General features: G+C 34.6%; 1 protein-coding gene and 1 long non-coding RNA gene across 2 annotated transcripts; one reads left to right on the top strand and one right to left on the bottom strand.

Moving 5' to 3' along the window:
• Positions 1-4,090: 4,090 nt before the first annotated feature.
• Positions 4,091-6,090, top strand: LOC127082865 (uncharacterized). Its single transcript, XR_007788240.1, has 2 exons — positions 4,091-4,665; positions 5,662-6,090. It is a non-coding gene; the product is annotated as an uncharacterized LOC127082865 (long non-coding RNA).
• Positions 6,091-19,934: 13,844 nt separating this feature from the next.
• LOC127082855 (uncharacterized) lies at positions 19,935-21,185 on the bottom strand. The gene has a single exon (XM_051023091.1). The coding sequence runs from the start codon at positions 20,911-20,913 to the stop codon at positions 20,134-20,136; it is 780 nt and encodes a 259-aa protein (XP_050879048.1). The 5' UTR covers positions 20,914-21,185; the 3' UTR covers positions 19,935-20,133.
• Positions 21,186-22,433: the final 1,248 nt, after the last annotated feature.

Below are 22,433 nucleotides of genomic sequence, written 5' to 3'. Positions count from 1 at the left end.
TTTGTTCAAGCTTATTTGAAATCGGGATTTCGTATACCACTAACATCACCAGAGTGGACAACTCATTTAACAAGGAGAGCTGAGACTTGGCTGGATCATTTTTTTTGGAAAGGATGCAAGAGTTCATCAAATTGAGTGAGATTGAAGTATAATCAAATAAATAAAAGTCAAAGGCGATACCACCCATAGATATAGATTTAGATGATGATGCAAGTGTTCTAGAAAAATGTTAGACAAGATGTATTGACATGTTGGTACCACATCATAGTGTGGCTTGTTTCACATTCTTGGAAGATTTATTTCAAGCGTGAGATCACAGAAGATTCTTTGAAGATATGATTCACGTATACGGCGGTCCAAGAAACGTGTGTTTATAGAAGCAGCAAAGGTCGGTTCAAGCTTCGCCATGTTTCCTAAGAATGGATGTCAAAAGCATTTAAGGAAACATTATATTCTCTTTCGAAAATTATGTTGAAGATCATATTGGATCAGTTGTTTGTTTAGCCTGAATTGTTCATCAAGCCCATGCTGCTCTCAGGCTATTTAAAAGTAAGACTATAAACCTAATAAGGTTTGCCACATGTGTGAAAGTGTCAATTAGGTTTTAGTCTGTTCATTGTTGTTTGTGAGTCACTCTTGTATAACCTTGATGCTAGAGTTGGACGGATAGTTGAGTTGTAATTGTGAATAACTCCCAAGCTTTTAAGCAAGAGTGGATTCTGTTTATTGGAATGTTCTCTGAAGCTAGCAAAAATATACCGAACACATCGCATGTTCGAACATACAACAGAGTCGCCATCGAACTTTATTTATTCCCGAAGTAAAGGGAAAACATCGATAAAACATGGGGGGAATAGATAATGGGTAAGGAAGTCGATTATGTAAGGGGAATGTATTAACATCCCTCACATCGATTGTACTCAAAGGGAACCATTTTGATCGTTCTTTGCTTGAATGGGTGTTACATCTAAATATTAATCGCGAAATAAGAAGGGAAAAGAAAGGAATAGATAGAGTCCTCGGTGAGGATTGGGGCCCTCATGCCTACGTATCCTTATAGTGCAATAAGGAATTCAGAGCTTCGTAGTTCATAGAACCAATGGTGGGAGGTGAGCGAAGAGTGATAAAGGTATGGTCTGAACCAAAGGATTATGTTATTTAACTCCAACAAGGGATGAACTCTGAACCCAAGACTAAAACTGAAATTAACCAATGTGTGGGTAGCCGGAGCATTCACCACTATATGGTACGATCGAAAAAAAGAGAATTAAGTGTTTGGTTCCATAGAAAATATCTCTCGGTTCACAAGCAGACACAAGATGGAGCTCAAAGAGATAGTGTATTTGGCTCAAAGATAACAGTATATCACATGAAGTGAATGAAGATAGAAAATTTGAATGTCTGTAGTGAATAGTGGTCCATGAAGATGAATGGAGCGATAGAGAAAAGTAACCAAAGTCAAAGAATTGAAGGTTTTGGTAAAAGTGGCTGAATGTATGATTTGGAACCAAAGGTAAAGGTGTATTGGAATCCATATAGGGGATAAAATTTGTACCTTATAGGGAAACATGCATATTGGCCAAAAAAGAAGGAATAAATTGTTTGTCGGCCAGACAAACAACTCTTGGTAGAAATGCGGATTTTCGATAAAATCGTCCTAAAAGGGTATATATGGAATTCCAAAGAAAACTGTATTTGGTTTCAAAGAAGGCAGTATGTCACTAGGATGAATGGTTATGATCGAAGATAGATAACGAATCATGAAAGATATGGGTGGTTCCCTAAGGCGGAAGAAAGAATAATTATGCTCGCCAAGGATTCGCATCCTCGTGCCTATGTATTCTCATCGTGCAATGAGAAAATCATAGCTTTCGTAGTTCGTGGAACCACAAAAATAAATAAAGAAAGATTGGTAGTGATGAAAAGTATAACTGGTACCAAAGGGAATGGTGGAAACAAATAGGTGTTTTCCTAAGCAACAAGGATTGATAAGACAAACATAACTTCAAGGGTTGACTGCAGTGATGAAAACTATAACTTGCACCAAAAGACAATGGTGGAAACAAAGAGGTGTTTGTCTAAGCAACAAGGATTGACATGACAAACACAACTTCACTTCAAGGGTTGACTGCAGTGATAACAGTATAATCGAAACCAAAATACAATGGTGGAAACAAATAGGTGTTTGCATAAGCAACAAGGATTGACAAGACAAACACAACATCAAGGGTATGGTTGCGGACTTCCGACTAAGCTTTCTAAAAGGATATGTATGGGGACCAAAGGAAAGTGTTGTTTGGTACAAGGAATAATATAACACTATAGGGAACAAACATTTTGAAACCAAATAAGAATGGTATATTGGATCCACGAAAAAATAAACTCTGAACCAAAGAGTAAACAAGCGTATTAGCCAAAAAGGAAGGAATAAAGTGTTTGACATTAAGGCAAACATCTCTTGGTTCACAAGGTGGACTTCCGACTAAATCGTCCTAAAAGGATATGCATGGAATCCAAAGAAAGATTGTATTTTGATTTCAAAAATATGGTATTAATTGATGAATGGGGAATTAATTAATAAGATAGAAATAAATAAGGTAACTCTTGGAGAATTTGAATCCTGATGCCTACGTATTCTCGCCATGCAATGAGATAGTCAGAGCTTTCATAGTTTGACCCACTATGAACGAAACAAAGACAACAAGAGACTGAGGCAAGAGAAATGATGTATGATAATGGAAGATGAAGAAGACTTGACATTCATTTGATATGAACCATAATAAAGTATATGAGTAAAGGTGAATACGAGGACGAACTGGGTCATTCGTCCCGTAACCAAAGATATTCAAATGAGTGAATAAAATTCTCCACTCTCGTTTGTTCTTTACTACTTAAGTCTCATGGCATGTGATTCTCATCATAACTTTCAAGTTGCTGAAGAAGAATCCTTGTTGCTCCTTGTGATGATGAAGACTTTATCAATCAATTAATTCAAATTGCACTAAAGTCTATAAACAAATGAGCAACTGGGTTATTCGTCTTGTACCCAAGGATACCCTAGACAAGGATAAGAATTCTCCATTATCGTCATTCTTTGTTACTTAAGGCTCATGACATACAACTTAAATCATGATTGATAAGTTGCTGATAGAATCTTCTGCTTGTTGCACTGCTGCTTTGTAAAGGGATACTTGACAATCATTTGATTCAAATAATGCTAAAGTCTATGAATAGAGGTGGATACGATGAGCAAATGGGTCATTTGTCTCGTACCCAAAGATATTCAAAATGAGTTAATAAAATTATCCACTCTCATTCCTTCTCTATTGCCTAAGGCTCATGCCACACTATTTGAATCTTGATTGATAAGCTCTTGAAAAAACACCTTTGAAGTGCCTTGCATGATAGTTCACTACTTGATTTATTTGGGATGCCTTGATTGAAAGTCTGAAGTTGAGGCCTTGAGATCCACAACATTACAGAAACTAGTCTTATCAAGTGATCAAGGGACTTTTGATCACTTGAATAGACTGATGGATTATACATAAATCAAAGGAATTAGTTAATTAGAATTTCTTTTGATCCACTTAAATCAAAGGGATTGAATTAATGGTTAATTATATACAACCTATCAAATGATTCACAAATCCTAAGTTAAGGGATCATGCAAATGTTAGGATCAAATTAATCATCAATTGTCAAATATCACATGAAAAACAAATGATTAAAAAGATCAATTAATATAAATCAAACTCTAATCTAAGGGAGCGTGAAATTCTATGACTAAACCCTAGGGTTAAAAGAGTCGATTCACATGGGAAATCAATTAGGACATTCATTCTAGAATTAAAATCTTATTAAAATCAATTATCCTAATTATCTCTAATTAATTCAAGATTAAAATTATAATTATAATTAAATTCTAAAATGTTGATCCTAATTATTATTTCCTAAGTATCCTAATTAACAACAATTAACAAGGCTAAAAAACAATTAACAAACACATGATTAAAACAAAAAAGAAATGGGCTCAATAGGGGTGTAGGCCCTGAAACTAGGGTTCCAAGAAAAATGGGCGCAGAGTCTCGTCCAATGGCAAGCCCATTATTCTACAATGGGTTGGGGAGTGCAAAACCAGATACAGGGTGATGACCAACAAAGTGCTCACTAGGCCCAACCGTACCAAGCCCTGTTTTTGACACAATCATCATGTGGCTAAAAAAACGCGTGGGATTAAACTTGAATTTGAACAAAAATACGTGTCACTCTCCAATTCACCATCTTAGGGAAGTCCAACATAAGACCACCGCGGGCCACCACGCTGGGAATCTCCTCCGGCGGCGGTGGCCACCATAAATCCAAATCTCAACCATCACATGAACCGTCTCACCACACTCTATCAAAGCCCTAAGTCAATTGCTCCCAAATCCAACTCAATCATCTAAACTGGAGAGTACCAGGCAGAAACCTAAACGCGTAATTCAACACGATTCGAAGGCTCAAAGCAACATAAGGGATCCCAACCCTAGAGGCTTGATCCCCCTGGTACCATATTACATCTCAACAATGAAGGTAAGCAATGAATTTGAACGAAAATTAACCTCTGTAATGGAGTATCAACGACACCGGAATCGAATGGCAAGAAAATAACAAAGACATTTCAAGGTAAGCTTCTTGAATCTTTTACTCTGAATTCTTGCAGCTTCTTCTTCTTCTCTGTGTATAGCCTGTAGGAAATTGATTTGTGAGAGTAATGAGAGAGAATCAAATCAATGAGGAGTGTTGAATTGTGGGTCGAGAGAGAGAATTGCAAGCTTTGAGAGATGAACAATGAACTCTGTGATTGTGATCTGTGTGAAGAGGTTTTGATCTATGAATGAAGAAATTTCGATCCTAGATCTGAGAGAAGACCAGAGGGAATCGAGAGAGTGATGAGAGAGTTTTAAGAGTGATTTTCTGTGAGGTTCTGCATGAGTCTAGCTCGAGCATGTTGAAGCTTCAATGGATACTGAAATGTGAGCTCTGAGTGAGGGTAATTGAGAGATTTTGTAGAGAGATTATGTGAGAAATTTGAGAGTAATGAATGGTCGCCGTGAATGAGGGTGAATAATGAGTTATATAGATATGAGGTTTGACATGAGGAGATTAGGAATTAGCTTTAGAATTAGTTGGAAGTAGGTTCAGAGTTAGTTAGGATAGCTCACTGAGTTAACTGAAAACTCAGTTAGTTAGAGCCTTGAACTCAGTGAAAAGATTAGTTAGGCTAGTGAACTTTGAATCAGTTAGTTATTAGGAAACAATTAGTTGCAATGGGAAAATATGAATAGAAATATCCCAGTTAGTTAACTGTTAAAATGGAATGGCTGCAATTCGAGTTAGTTTAAATGTCATTTTGCAGTTTTATGGGAAAATGGAGATTGGTCTAAATTTGTTACTTGATGTTCAGTAAAATGTGGAGTTGCACTTAATTGTCATTTTATTAAACTGAATTCAAAGTGCTATTGTGTTAAAGGCAACACTCGATTTGGGATTGCATTGGCCTGATGGTTTTGAATACTTGTTGACTTATTGATTTCAACATTGATGCATGATTGTTATTCAGGTTAATGCTTTTCCATGATGCTGACAGAATTGTTGTGTGTTGGTGTACACTTACTGCAGGGTTATGGTCCACATTTGGTGCTTACCTGGTCATGAACTGACTGATGTTGTATGGGCTGCAGAATGTTGTGATTTTTCACATGAAGCTAGGCATTGGTTTCCAGCAGGTTCAATTTGCAACATGGTTGAGGTTTGCCTTCTGACTTGATGTGGTGCAGCAGGGTTTCTGGCATGGTTCAATGGAGTGTTTTGCCATAGTATTGGCATCTGGTGCAAGTTAGAAACTAATAAACCATTAAATTATGTTGGCTCAGTTAGGTTAGACTTGAAGTTCATTTAAATGTTAACTCAATTAGGTTGGTCTGTCATTCATAGTGGGATTTTGATACTGCGGTAGGTTAACTTGTTTTGCACTGTTACGATTGTTTGAAAGAACCAAATGCTGCCATGTATCTTTTGTTATGTGATATGAAGAAATGATTGCAATGAGTTTACAGTGGCCTTTATCAATGGTTTAAATCCATGTGTACAAACTTACAAGGCTAGCCAACATGGAAGACCTACTTAGGATGCCATAAATGTCATGGTTTGCCAAAGAAACATGGGTTGCAATTGTTATGTTTTTGCTAATTGCTTTGAGTTTATTTTGCACGAATTTGGGATGTGATAAATGCTTATTCATGTATACATGATGAAAGGTCATTGGCTGGTGAAATTGGACATGGTTGCAAGGCAAAGTCCAAGTATTCAAGATATGACCAAGTTCAAGGCATGTTGACAACAAAGTGGAAAATCAAGTCCAAATGGTTAAATCAAGATCAAAATGGACATGGAGAATGAAATGTAGGACCGGGATTGGACATTTAGTGGTTTAGGGTGGAAAAGAATTTGGGTTGACTTTGGTCAAAGTTGACCAAAAAGTCAACAATTAGTCAACATGTATTTTTTTTTGTATTTTTGTATGTAAAGAACAATTTATGGATGATAATGAATGGAATTGGTCAATTGAATGAAAATGAATTGATTTAGTATATGAACATGTTACTTGAAATGGTTTGAATTTGGACTTGAATGATCATGACTTGTAATTAGGTGTGATTTGTATGAAATGACCTAATTTGAAATTGATTGAAATGACTTGTATAAACTCAAACCAAAATCCACAAATGACACATGAAAGCAAGACCTAAGGACCTCAACAAGACCAAAATGTATAATGAACTAGTGCCTAAACAAAACCTATGGACCAAACAATAGTGGCATGACAATGATTAGATGAATGAATGGAAGTAGATGAAGGTTGTGAGACCAAGAACTTGGGCTAGGACTAATGGGCTCAAGCTTAAATGAATGGAACCAAAACCAAGGAAACATGAATGAACCAGGAACAAGAGGTTGAGTGAAACACACAATGGGTGAAGAATCACATGAAACTAGGGTTAGAAGGCTATCTAGTTGATAAGAGACAACATTAGGGTTTTGATGATCTGAGGCATGCCATAATGAAGTCTCTTGAATTCAAGATCAAGAAATTAGGGTTTCTCTTGTCACCGGATGAAAATTCAAGTCACAAGGCACACTAGGACCATACCATCCCTGATTAGGGTTTCAATGAGGCATACCCTTCAAACAAGGCCTTTGAAGCAATCAAGATGCTTCATAAGCCAATCTTTAATGTATTAGCCCTCCATTAGGGTCTTGATAGCCAAGACAAGGCCCAAAGAGTATCTATAGGGCCCCAAAACCATATCATTAAAGAAACTAGGGTTTCAATGACATGAGTAGTGCCATGATGAGGTCCCCTTGAATCAACGTCTCCAAGATCAAGCAATTAGGGTTTTCACTCCCAAGATGATCAAATGAAGAGTCATGCCACACTTCTAGGAGTTTGATCCATAAGCAAACCCTAGTTTTGCCAACTATAAGATTTGAATCTATGATGATCAATTATCAAGTTTCAACCATGAATGAATGATGCACATGAACGAACATGAATGTATACAGATAGATCTCGAGTCAAATATTGGATGAAAAAATTAAAAAGGGAGGGAAAATTTTGGGGTATGATAGTCTCCTATTTGATTGTTATCTTTGTTATCACGAGTTGTGTGATTGAGAGGAAGTGAAAGGGGTCTCATATCTAGAAGGGTCTTAGATACAAATATCACGGGTAGTGATTATGTGCGAATACTGTAAACTGGAGGTTGTTTACATAACACTTCAAATGAATTCTATTATAGTGGATTTCCTTCCTGGCTTGGATGACCCCAGATGTAGGTAACGTTGCACCTAACTGGGTTAACAAATACCTTATGTTATTTACTTCCTGCAATTTACTTTAATTTGTTTATTGTTATTTGTGTTGTTACGATGTCTTGACATTGCCTTCGACATTCTGGTGTCCTGACATCGTATACGACGTATGTTCTCTACGTGCCAAAATTTCAATTGGCATCAGAGCAGACATCATGTTCTGTTTAGGGTGAACTCCAGGGAAGATATTTTATGGTACTATGGACAAGGAAGGAGGATTTATTAATATACCACCTATTTTGGATGTCACCAACTATGATTACTAGAAGGAGCGTATGATGGATTTTCTAAAGTCTATGGATAACAAAACCTGGAAAGTAGTTATCAAAGGTTGGGAACACCCTGTGGTGAAGGACAACAATTGGAAAGGCATTACTGATTTGAAGCCAGAAGAGGATTGGTCTAAGGAAGAAGATGAACTTGCTCTTAGAAACTCCAAAGCTTTGAACACCTTGTTCAATGGGGTTGACAAAAATATATTCAGGTTAATAAATACTTGTACCATGGCCAAAGATGCATGGGAAATCCTCAGAACCACTCATGAAGGCACGTCAAAAGCAAAAACGTCAAGACTTTAACTTCTCACCACCAAATTTGAGAATCTCAGGATGAAAGATGACGAATGTGTTCATGATTTTCACATGAATATTCATGACATTTCCAATACATCTAGTGCATTGGGAGAGAAGATGTCAGAGGAGAAGCTAGTTAGAAAAATTCGCAGGTCGTTGCCTAATAAGTTAGACATGAAGGTCATAGCTATTGAAGAAGCCCAAGACATTTGCAACATGAGGGTGGATGAGCTTGATGGGTCACTTCAAACTTTTGAATTGTCTATCAGTGATAGAGTTGAAAAGAAGAATAAGAGCATAACTTTTATCTCCAACACTAATGATGAAGAGGTTCAATGTGACTTGGAGACTGATGAAGGAATTTCTAATGCTATTGTGCTTCTTGGGAGGCAATTCATTAAGGTACTAAAGAGAATGAATAGGAAGACAAGACCAAATGTCAAGAACATGTCATTCAAAAACAGTAAGAACAATGATTTTCAGAGAAAAGCACGAACATATGAGAAACACAATAAAGGAAAGGTATTCAATGTCATGGATGTGAGGGTTTTGGTCACATTAGATCAAAAATTCCAACATACCTCAAGAAACAAAAGAATGGATTGTCTATTTCTTGGTCTGATGATAATTCTGAAAGTGAACCTAATGATCAAACTGCTAAGCATGTTATAGTCTTCACTGGTAGATGTGAACCTGATGAAGATTCATGTGACGAGGATGTCTCTTATGAAGAATTGGTTATTTCCTACAAAGAGCTTTGTGCCAAAAGTGAAGTGGTTTGTAAGATAGGAGAAAAGCAGAGAGAATCATAACTCAACTGTAGGCTAAAAAAGAGAAACTTCTATCTACTATTTCTGGTCTTCAAAATGAGGTAACCCTATTGACTTCTAAACTTGAAAATATGACCAAATTCATGAGAATGTTGAACAATGGGTCTGATATGTTAGATGAAATTCTTCAAGTTGGGAAAGGGTCTGGAAACTTAAAAGGTATATGTTTTAATTACCAATCTCTAAATAAACAAGGAAAAACCCATGTGACAAAACTGATTCCTTTTGAAAGGAAGTATTAGCTCATGATGTTCGACCAAATGTTACAACATCCTGCCAGACATTAGAGAACTCAAACTAAAGCCAAGTTCTTGCCTTGGAAATGTCATTATTATGGTTAATATGGTAATATAAAGCCTTTTTGTTACAGTCTGTATGGTTATCCAAAACATCCAACACAACCTAGGGTTAATCATGTGATGATTAAAACTAGAAAGGAGTGGAAACTTAAGGTTGTTGATACTAGTCTTATAGCCCATACTTCTATTAGAGCTCTAGCTAGAGAAGACTAGTACTTTGACGATGGACGTTCTAGACATATGATAGGGGTCAAGAAGTATTTAGTGGAAATTAAGTCTTATTCCACCAGTTTTGTCATGTTTGGTGATAGAGCTAAAGGTGAAGTTAAGGGAGTAGGAAAGTTAGTTTGTATTGGACTTCCTAGACTAGATGATATTCTTCCCTTGAAAGGATTGACTACAAATCTGATCAGTATTAGCCAGTTATGTGATCAAGGTTTAAAAGTCAATTTCACCAAGTCAGAATGTTTGGTTACCAATGAGAATAATGATGTTCTGATGAGGGGAGCTAGGTCTAAAGACAATTGTTATTCGTGGGTACCACAAGAACCTACTTATTCTTCCACATGTTTAATGTCCAAGGAAGATGAAGTCAAGTTGTGTCACCATAAGCTTGGACATCTGAATCTCAAAGGTATGAAGAAGATTATGTCAAAAGAAGCTATTATAGGTCTACCAAAGCTTAAAATAGAGAAGGGTAAAGTATGTGGTGAGTGTCAAATTGGGAAGCAAACTAAGATGTCACGCCCGAAGGTGCAACATCAGACTACTTTCAAAGTTCTAGAACTTCTTCATATGGATTTAATGGGTCCGATGCAAGTTGAAAGTCTTTGTGGAAAGAGGCATGTCTATGTGGTTGTTGATGATTTTTCAAGATTTACATACTTTATCAAATAAAAATCAGATACTTTTGAGGTTTTCAAAAACCTTTGTCAACACCTTCAAAGACAGAAGGAAAGTGTGATTGTTAGAATCAGAAGTCACCATGGTAAGGAATTCGAAAATGCCATTTTTTTTAAATTTTGATCTACTGAAGGTATTGGTCATGAATTCTCATCACCCATTACTCCTTAGCAAAATGGAGTTGTAGAATGCAAGAATATAACTCTACAAGAATCACATAGAGTCATGTTACATGCAAAAAATCTTCCTTATCATTTTTGGGCTGAAGCCATGAACACTGCATGCTATATTCATAATCGTGTCACTTTCAGAGCTGGTACATCATCTACACTCTATGAATTATGGAAAGGGAAGAAACATATTTTTAAATACTTTCATGTTTTGGGGAGTAAATGTTACATCCTGGTTGATCGAGAACAAAGGAGAAAGATGGATCCCAAAAGCGATGAAGGGATATTTCTTGGTTACTCTACAAATAGTAGAACTTATAGGGTTTTTAACTCCAGAACCAAAGTCATGATGGAATCCATTAAAGTTGTGGTTAATGATTCGATCATTGAGAAAGGGACTAATGTCGACGAAGATGTAGGAACATCATCTCAATAGACTCATGCTCCAAAAACTGAGACAAACTTTGAGTCCAACATTGAGCTAACAAGTACTGAACCAGATAATCCTCAAGCCAACGAAGGTCCCTCTATTAGAATTCAGAAAAATCAATCAAAGGAACTTATTATTGGAAATATTGATGAAGGGATCACCATTATATCTAGAGATGTGATATCCAATTCTTATTTTGTCTCAAAGTTTGAACCTAAAAATGTGAAGGAGGCCTTAATTGATGAATTCTAGATCAATGTTATGCAAGAAGAACTAGGTCAGTTCAAAAGGAATGAAGTGAGAGACTTAGTACCCAGGTCTGAAGGAACGAATATTATTAGCACAAAATGGATTTACAAGAACAAATCTGATGAAAGGGGAATTGCGACCAGAAACAAGGCTATGCGTGTAGCTTAAGGATATACCCAAATTGAAGGAGTTGATTTTGATGAGATTTTTGTTCATGTTGCCCATCTTGAATCCATAAGATTGCTCTTAGGAATGACATGCATTCTAAAATTGAAGTTATTTTAGATGGATGTAAAACGTGCCTTCTTGAATGGGTACTTAAATGAAGAAGTATATGTTGAACAACCCAAGGGGTTCATAGATCCTAGTTTTCCAGGTCATGTTTACAAACTAAGGAAAGCTCTATATGGATTAAAGCAAGCACCAATGGCTTGGTATTAAAGGTTAACTGAGTTTCTTGTCAACAATGGCTACAAGAAAGAGGTAATAGACAAGACCTTGTTTGTCAAAGAAGGGCATGGTAAACTCATGATAGCTCAAATATATGTTGATGAAATTGTGTTTGGAGGGATGTCGAACCAAATGGTCCAACACTTTGTCAAGAAAATGCAATCTGAATTGGAGATGAGTCTTGTTGGTGAATTAAGTTTTTTTCTTGGTCTTCCAGTTAAACAAATGGATGATACTATCTTCATTTCTCAAAGTAAGTATGCTAAGAATATAGAAGTTTGGCCTAGAAAGTGCTAGTCACAAAAGGACACCTGTAATAATACACTTAAAATTAACTAAAGATGAAAAAGGTGTTGAAATACATTTCTCAAGTCAAGAGGACCTTGAAATACATAAATAGTACTAGTGAGTATGACATGTTGTATTCTCATAGTACTAATTCCATGCTTGTAGGGTATTATGATGCAGAGTGGGCGGGTAGTGTTGATGATAAAAAAACACTTTTGGAGGATGTTTCTTCTTGGTAAACAATCTTATCTCTTGGCCTAACAAGAAGCAAAACTGTATGTTCTTGTCTACAACTGAGGATGAGTATATTATAGTAGGAAGCAATTACTCTCAGTTGATTTGGATGAAACAAATGACAAAGGAATATAATGTCAAATAGGTTTTCATGACATTATATTGTGATAATCTGAGTGAAATCAATATATCCAAGAATCCCATTCAACATATCAAGACAAAGCATATTGACATTCGTCACCATTTTATTAGGGATCTTATTGAGGACAAAATTGTTACTCTTGAGCATGTGGCCACTGAGAAGCTACTGTCAGATATATTTACTAAGGCTTTGGATTCAAATCAGTTTGCGAAGTTAAAGGGGAAATTGGGAATTCACAGTTTTGAAGAGTTATAGCAATTACAGGTTCGGAGGAGTGCAACAAATACTTTCTCTTCCCTCCATTTAGTGGTGCACAAAAGTTTAGGGAAATCATTACAAACTTTCCATAAATTACTTCTAACACACCATCAACTCCCTTTTACCTACATCATCACTCTCATTCTCTCTAAACTCAGAAAATTGTTCAACATTGCTCTTACTTACTCTCATCTACCAACATTCTCTCATACCATAAATCTAAACATAAAATTTGTTGAACACCAAGACTCCAAGATGTCTAAAGCCTCAGACTCAACACGCAACAAAAGTTCCAAATATCAATCGGTCCCAACTCCATCAAAGGCTAAGGTTACGCATGTTAATGCCAAAGAGGGTTCTTCGAATGTTATTTTCGATGCCACTCCCATCATCGTTGTTCCAGGGCACGTTCCAACAAAAAGAGGAACTAAAACACCTACTGCAAAAAGGGATAAGCCTTCAAATGTTAGGAACTTTGAATCTTCTGTTGCTATCAAGAAACCTTATACTATGCTAAGTTTGTATCTTGAACCTATCAAAACCCCTAATGTCGAACCAGATGTTGTTACCTCTGTTAAAGGTCCTGTCGTTTTGAATGTTATGGGTAGTGTTGGAACATATAAAAAAATTGTCTCTGAAATTGTAAGCCTGGATAACCCTAGAGCTGAAAAGACCCCAGGTCAATCTAGTTTGAATGTTTGTTAATGACATTGTTGATAAAAGTATTCATTTGCACTCTTTAAAATTTTGGCTGTTGACCCCGAGTCTGGTGTTATGCTGAACGTTGCAACATCTTTGGCCTAACCTGATCATCTTGTCGAAACCACACAAGAAAATTCTCATGGTGAGTCTGAAAATGAGTTTGTTCCTATTGAGTCTCCTGAAAAATCTCAAGAGGATGTATCTGATAAGAACTCCCAAGAGGATGTAATGATATCTCGAGAAACACGACTCCTCGCGATGGTCACGGAAAAATAATTTGAACAGAGTCGCCATCAAACTTTATTTATTCCAATGGAGGAATAGGAAAATATCGATAAAACCTTTAAAAAGAATAAAATGGTCGTCGCAATCATATTTGGGTTCGGGAGTCGATTATGCAAGGGGAAGGTATTAGCACCCCTCACGTCCGTTGTACTCAACGGGAACCTTTAAGTCTAATTTGCGATTTGAATGTTAGCTAATGTTATTTGTTTTCCTCGAGTGAATAAGGGATTGAAAAGAGAAATGAAAGGAAACCTTAGAAGGGGGAAAATGGAGGTTTTTTGTTAGTGTGCTCGCCAAGATCTCGCTATCTCGTGCCTACGTATCCTTATGATGCAATAATGAAATCAGAGCATTCGTAGTTCGAGAAACTACGGTTTGTTGGTGTCTTTTAATGAACAACTATTTAGATCACATTCTAAAGGCTAAACGTTGACTTGTCTACTCTCGGTGGAGGCTTAAGCACTAGTTTGTTATGTGCGTTAGAAAGGATTAAAGAAAGTTCTTTCTGAAAAGAGTTTTGATCACACGGGGGTGACAAGTTGGATTAATATGTTGGAAGTTTTATTTGGAGACGACTACTTGGATAGTCAAGTAAGGCAACTCGTATCCAAATAGTCGAGGAGAAGAATCGAAGGCTCTAAACCAACTCCCTTTTTATCCTTAATTATAAAAGGATTTGATAATGATTAAGGTATTTTAAATGGATGACGAATACTCGGATGATCGAGTAAGGCAACTCGTATCCAAGTATTCGGGAAAGGGAATAGAAGACTCTAGACCACTTTCTTTTTCATCTAAGTTATTATGAAAATAGGTTTGTGTATGGTCGATATTTTTTAGATAAACGACAAATGTTCGAATGACTGAGTAAGGTAACTCATATCCAAGTGTTTGACGAGAGTTATCGAAGGCTCTAGGCCATCTCCCTTTTCGTTTAGTTTGTTATGAAAATGATTTGACTTAATCGATTTAGAAGTTTTTTAAGAGAAATAACAATTGTTTAACTATCCGAGTAAGGGAACTCGTACTCAAACAATCGAGGAGAGGAGTTGAAGGCTCAAAACAATCCCTTTTTTCATCTCTAATGAAATAGTGTTTAATTATGATTAGGTATTTTGAATTGATTTGAATAAAAATACTCTATGTTGGATCGAGGTTTTAAATTTGTGTTTACGGATAAATTGGATTATATTTAGTGAATCAATCATCTACTCGATTAATTAAAATCGAATAGGTCTCATTGTAAGAAATCCCAAGAGTAAGCTATGTATGGTTGATGGCGATGCTAAAAGTGATCGACTTACAAAGATATGGAAAATGGGCTCGATATTAAATCGAGAATTGTGTGATCTTTAAAGGCTTTATCATGGTTTTGAATTGATGAGATTGAAATGGTTTTTGAATGATGTGAAGTCGGAGATAATTATGAAATTGTGATACTGGAGGAAATCAATCAATACTTAATTATCAAAATTAATTTATTAAAATTCGATTAAATCGATTAATTATCAAAATTATTTAGTTGAATTAAATAATCAAGTTAATTAAAATTAATTAATCAAAATTAACTAATTAATCAAAAATTAATTAATTAATTAATTATAATTAAAATAAAAAGAAATAAGGGATATGTCGATTTAAAACTGATTTAAGTGAATTGGTCATAATGTGCTCAAAAACCGGTTTGTGCGTAATGACAACACGAGTAATGTCATACGCAAAAGCATAACACGATGAAGAATATTCTATTGATTTATTGAAATTTGGTGGCATATCGATATGAAATTGCCGAATCCGCGGATCGAAGTCCAATTTTATCGCAACGCAACAAGAAATAAAAATCAACAAAAACCCAATGTTATTTACAACATAAAAGGGGTGTCAAGATCAATGGGCCTAATATACACAATGAAACTCAATGCTTAATCCAAATTAAAATTCTAATAAAAATATATAATTAAAAAAGAACAAAAAAAGATTTTCATAGAAGGAGGAAGCAGCGCCCTGTGCTGATTGGGGTCTCCACTTTTTCAAAATTTAAACCCAACTAATAATGCGTCGACACATGTCATGATTAAAATAAAATAAAAATCAACAAAAACATACTAGCATGAAAGACCCTCTCCCTATCTCAGAACTTCAAAAAACACCTTCAAAAGAAAACTCAAATCCTCTCTATTTTGTTTTCCTGTGAAAAATGGAGATAAACTCATACTCCTCCCTTTCTCTTAACATGATAACACCCAAGTGATCAAACAAATTGAAAGAACAAGTAGTGTCAAATAATATTCAAATGCTTCAAGAAACCTTATCAACATTCATCATTGAAAGCATGTATCACCAAGTATCAACATATATTGCCACATTATTCATGGATTGCAAACTATCATAGTACTTCAATTAAAACAAACACGATAAAATTGAACCGAGAGAGAAGAAAAAACAAACAAACTGTGCTTGACAAAACGTAGTAGAATGACAGTTAAAAATAACCACAACTTCATGCCAACAACATACAAAATTACTAAGCATTACCAAATCGAATCAAAGGCTCTCAATGGAAACATTTTGTCCCGTGCGGTTGACTGACAACAGTGGCGGGATCGGCTGCTGCGAGTTTATTGAGATTGAATTCACAATGTCTCGGATGCGAAATAGATATGTTTGTGGGGGTGACTCAAGACATAAATATCTAACATTCTGCTTCAGCAACAATGGAAAGCACCTCAAACCAACCACTAGTAGCTGCTAAATGAAGAGGATACAACCAATATCAAAAGCAAACGGGTCATGATTTGAATGGCGGCAAGGTGTGTTGTGGAAGTTGATGGCGGAGTTGAGGAAACATATGGAATTACTGACATCTCATATCCCTGTTTGGTTTTTTTGCTTTTGTATCTTTTTTCATTTATGGGTTATGGCTTGGATATTTGTGCACCTTGAGTGCATATGGTCTGTAACCTAAAACTCAGTATGCTCTGCTACAACTTTTTTTTTCTATTTCTGGTTAATGCATGGTTGTTTTGTCAAAATTATGGCTAAAAAGGGGGATTAGTTTTGGTAGATTTTATTATTCGTCTTATTTTCCCTTAAAGAGGATTACTACTGGAGGGGGAGTAATATTTGTTCCTGATCTACTATTTAGGGGGAACATGTTTTTCTTTTCTAGCTTGACGATGCCATGATAATATAGTGATAATTTATGTGCTTGATGTATGGTTGCATATGGGACCATACCCGATGTCTTGACATCCTGACTGTGAGAGTTTATTTTTCTCAGAAGAAGGTTCTTTCTGTGAGAGTTTATTTCTCTCTGATGTTGTGCTCTGTGAGGTTGAGTTTCATCTTTTTTTGTTGCGTATGTCTCTGATGTGTCTTGGTGAAGTTCCATTTTTCATTGTGCATTATTTTTTTAAGACGTTCTTTTGAGGTAATGCTGAAGTTTTACCTTCTTTCAAGATGAGTATGTTAGTGTATCCCTCATGGTCTTGGTTGTTTTTGCAAGTTTATTGGTATATGCAAGATGAGTTATGCAAAGGTTGTTTTAGCCAAAATTTGTCAAAGGGGGAGATTGTTTCAAGCGTGAGATCACTGAATATTCTTTGAAGATATGATTCACGTATACTGCGGCCCAAGAAGCGTGTGTTTCTAGAAGCATAAAAGGTCGGTTCAAGATTTTCCGTGTTTCCTAAGAATGGATGCCAAAAATATTTAAGGAAAAACATATTCTCTTCCGAAAATTATGATGAAGATTGTATAGGATCAATTGTTTGTTTAGTCCGAATTGTTCATAAAGCCCATGCTGCTCTCAGGCTATTTAAAAGGAAGACTCTAAACCTAAGAAGGTATTCCATATGTGTGAAAGTGCCAATTAAGTTTTAATATGTTAATTGTTGTTTGTGAGCCGCTCTTGTATCACCTTGATGCTATAGTTGGACTGATAGTTGAGTTGTAATTATGAATTACTCGTAAGCTTTTAAGCAATAGTGAATTCTTTTTATTGTAGTGTGTCTCCTCTTTGATTGTTAACTTTGTTATCACGAGTTGTATGATTCAGAGGAAGTGATAGGGGTCTCATATCTAGGAGAGTCTTAGATATAAATATCACAGGTAGTGATTAGGTGCGAAGACCGTAAACCTGAGGTTGTTTACATAGGACTTCAAACTAATTCTATTATAGTGGATTTTCTTCCTGACTTGGATGCCCCCAGATGTAGGTGATGTTGCACCGAATTGAGTTAACAAATACTTTGTGTTATTTACTTCCTGCAATTTACTTTAAGTTGTTTATTGTTATTTTTGTTGCTATGATGTCATGACATTACCTTCGACATTCTGATATCCTGACATCGTATACGACATTTGTTCTCTACGTGCCAATTTATATATATTTATATATGAAAATTAAATGTGAAACAGTGACAGTCAAATCTTACTATCAATTGTTAATAATACACTCTCTCGTATACAATTTTTACCACTTATTTTTTATTGGTTAAAATTCTTAATCTAAATTTCGGAGATGTATTTCTTAAACTACACAATACAAAAGCAGGTTTAAAAACAATGAAAAACAAAATCTATTTTAGAATATATATATATATATATATATATATATATATATATATATATATATATAATAATAATAATAATAATAAATGGTAATGTTATTATTTTAGTTTTATTAATACATATTTACATTGTAAAAATAAAGAAATAAGAAATAATGATTTAATAGAAAATAGGAGATGTGAAGCGATTGTAAAATGATTTTACATGACATCTAAATCACTTAAATATATTAAAATTAGTTTTTTTTACTCAAACAAATTCAATTCATATTATTAAATAAAAGTTGATCAATACAAAGAGGAATCAAATGAAAAGTACTACGTCTAGATCAAGAATCGGTCGCCTTAGATAACATATGGGCAACCAATTCACTTGGTGTTTAACAAACTTCACCTCAAAGTTGGAATGAGAAACTAGAAGATTCTTAATACATGAGATAATTAAACTAAACTCAGAATAACCACTAATGGTATTATGAAGAGCTTGCACCATCAATTGAGAGTCACACTTAAATATAACATGATTCCGCTGTATTTGAATGGTTGTCTGTACTGCTTCGTTTAAAGCCAACGCTTCACCCTCTATCTAAGAAAAGATGCCAAAAGCCCAAGCTATTTCATCATTGATGAGCATCCCGCTACTATCTCGAAAACACCATCCCCTATTAGTTGTTCATTTTTGGTTATTAAATCATGCATCCATATTACATTTCATCCACCTTACACCCGGAGGATGTCAAACTAACGAGTGGACAACAATGTCATTAGGAGAAAAATATGATCTTTGAGCTTGAAACCAATCTTGTCATACATTAAAATCTTGCATACCTAACTTGTTTGCATCCTCCCTCTCGTTGTTCCAAATCTAGTTATTCCTATTATTCCAAATAACCCACAACATAACAATAACTCTCCCTGCTACATGCATATATTCCTTGCTACAAATATCAATAAGGATGGATTTTGCATCATTAAAAGAAAGAATGCACACAAATGTAATAATATGATTTTGAATGTTGATGGTAGTAACCTTCCCAATTCCGACGTCTCAGATTTTGGTGGATTGATTTGAAATGTTGATGGTGTTTGAGTTCACGATTTTGTGGATAATTTTGATTATTCCAACACACTTCATGTTGAGATAATGACACTATATCATAGTTTGCGTATGACTTGAGAATATAACATTAACGACATGATGTGTTATTCAGAATCCAACTCCGATATTAAGTTTATCTCAGATAATGTTTGACATCACTGTGTTGCGATTTTTCACAACATTAAAGAGTTTCTCTATAGAAAATGACGAGTTCAAATATTTCACACTCTTAGGAAGTGAAATGTTTGTGCTAACTATCTAACAAAACATGATGATGATGATAATGATGAAGTGTATTGGTCTTTTGCGGAGTCTCTTATTTGAAATCATCACTCTCCTACAAGCTAATGTTAATGTTAGTGAAACATTACTTTCTAAATAATTTCATATTTTTTTATTTTTTTTCTTTATAAAATGAACTCTAACTTAAAAAGTGATGTAAATTATATTTAATGAAATACACACAATTACAAAAAAGTGAATTAAAATTACATTCTAAAAAAAAAATCTTTTCAGAAATAAACATTTTTGCAAAATGTGACCATAATAATTGATTAGGTAGATTAATTGCAGAATTAAAAAACACTGATTAATTGAACTCAAGCTTAGATAGAATCTCACATCCAAAAGAGGCATAACCTGCCAAAACCCAAAATAACTCCAAATCTCTAAGCATTTCACTTATCCCAAAACATATCACATGCTAATTACACTGTTAATTTTTCCTAAATCTCACATTAATTGCACCTAATCTCACCGGAAAACACGTCATCCTCGCCGGAAAATTCTCTCCGTTTCGTTGGAGAAATATCAATCTCAATCATATTCTCTTCCTCAAACATAAATTCCAACTCTTTCTTCTTACAACCATCAAGAGCTATCTCAATCAACCCTTCTCTGTCTTCTTCTTCATCCCACATAAAACCCATCTCCTCCGGCGAGTCCCAGTTCCCCATTACCGGAAAATCATGCTCCGACGAACTATCCGAATCAGATTCAGGATAATAACATGACAAAGAAGGGTACCTCGAAACTCCAGCAACAGAACTCTCCTCTGTTTCTTCACCTTCATATATAACCTCCAATGGCGCTTTCACGTTCCATTCAACGAAAGACTCGTCAAGAAAAGAACTTGATTCAAAACCCATTTCAAATTTCAAATTTTCCTCAGAATTCCTCAAAACCCATTTATGAATTTCGTCGAAAGAATCGATTTCCACATATTCCTCTGTTTTCCCCTGTTTCTCATCTCTGTTTTCTTCATTGCTAACAGATTCTGTTTTTTCCAAACTTTTCTCTTCTTCACTGTGAGATCTCTGAATTGCACCAAAACGAAGAACAATTAACAAGAGAACCCAGGTGAGAATCAAAACAGGTGAGAAAACAATGTTGCAGAAAAAATGCGGCAAATAGATAAGAATCAACGAACAGAATGCAACAATGCATGAAAACAGAGGATCTGAAGAAACAACTAACAAAAAATTAACTGTTTCCAAGATAAAATTATTTCCCTCCATTGAGATTACAATTATTTCAAGTGAATAACTGAGAAGAAAATCAAAGCCATGTGTAGAGAAAGATGAGTTTGGAAATTTGATAATAATTGATAAGAAAAGTTAGAACTTAGAATGGTGAAAGGGATTTGGACAGAGTGTTAATGTGGGGTTTAAGACTTTTTAGCGTGAGGAAAAGGCATGGAATAATAGGGATGGTCCTGTTCTATTCTATGCAATAACCAAGACAATCTTTAGGAAAATCTACAAATCCAAACCTAAAAAGTTGTTATGCTTTTAAGCTTATATCAAATTCATTGTTTTGTAGTAGAAAATTTAGGTTATAATTCATGGAATCTAATCAGTTTTTACATTAGTTAATTAGTTAATGTAAATAAGAGTTAGGACCAATATTTTAAATAACTATTAGGGTACAAGATAAGAAATTTATTTATAGAAAATTTATATTGAAATAAATAATTAAAAACATAATTTTATATTTTTATTAAAATTGATACATAATTTCCAATATAATATTATTTTTCTTAATTTTTAACTTATATCCTTAAGATACAAGTTAGTATTATCCTTAAATAAATACCGGTTTAAATATTTTTGCAGTTTTTGTGAGTATAAATATTGAGAAATTGATTACAATTCTATTGTGAATTAACTACAATTTCTCTTTTTATCATAAAAATATTAAATAACAATATTGATATTATTTTGTCAACGGAACGGACCACTTTGATTATTGATATGATATCCATGTAAATTTAAGTTATATATATATATATATATATATATATATATATATATATATATATATATATATATATATTGGTTATTACATCAAAGAATGTGAAACTTCACCTAGAACCACATGAGATGCTGAGTGGATGGTCCATTTAGGGTTAGTTGGTTTATGAGTAATTGAGAAAAAGAAATTGAGTAACTATAAATGGAAGCTGGAAAGTTTGGTAGACCCACTTGAATTATGTCATTAGTTTATGTGAGGGATGCTCTCATGTGTGTTTTTGAAAATGGAATCAGATTATGCAAGCTATTCTTTTCTAAAGAATGGAAAAAAATTGTTTAAACTATTATTTTTAAAGAATTTGAGTTTCGATGTTAACTAAAATAATATTATTTTCGATGTTAAATAAAATCCAAATTATAAAAATTATTAAAAATTGGAGAATGGAAACAAAAATATTAATCAAATTGAGCCAAATTTTTGCTAACTATTTTGAACACAAAACAAATAAAGGTAAGACAAATTTCTACAATATTTTAAATGTGAGATTCATCAGAATATCAAGGGGAAAGTTGTATGGAATAAATTGATATATAATTGATACCGCAAGGGGAAAGTTGTATGGAATAAATTGATATATAATTGATCTGGTATGACATTTTCTTTGAGTATTGTTGATGATGAAAGACTCTGATAAGATGTTCTTGTAATATGTTTGGCGATGGGAGTGTCTTGCAAACACTCTTAACAATTAAGATAATGACAACTGAAAGTGTGGTGTTTAAGG

The sequence above is a fragment of the Lathyrus oleraceus genome, chromosome 1, assembly GCF_024323335.1.
Source record: "Lathyrus oleraceus cultivar Zhongwan6 chromosome 1, CAAS_Psat_ZW6_1.0, whole genome shotgun sequence".
NCBI classification, from domain to species: domain Eukaryota; kingdom Viridiplantae; phylum Streptophyta; class Magnoliopsida; order Fabales; family Fabaceae; genus Lathyrus; species Lathyrus oleraceus.
Note: the sequence above shows the minus strand (reverse complement) of the source record. Positions and strands in the feature narration are given on the sequence as shown.

Excerpts from the sequence above, each read along its gene's own strand:
- LOC127082855 (XM_051023091.1), bottom strand. The coding sequence starts at position 20,913 with ATGGAGGGAAATAATTTTATCTTGGAAACAGTTAATTTTTTGTTAGTT.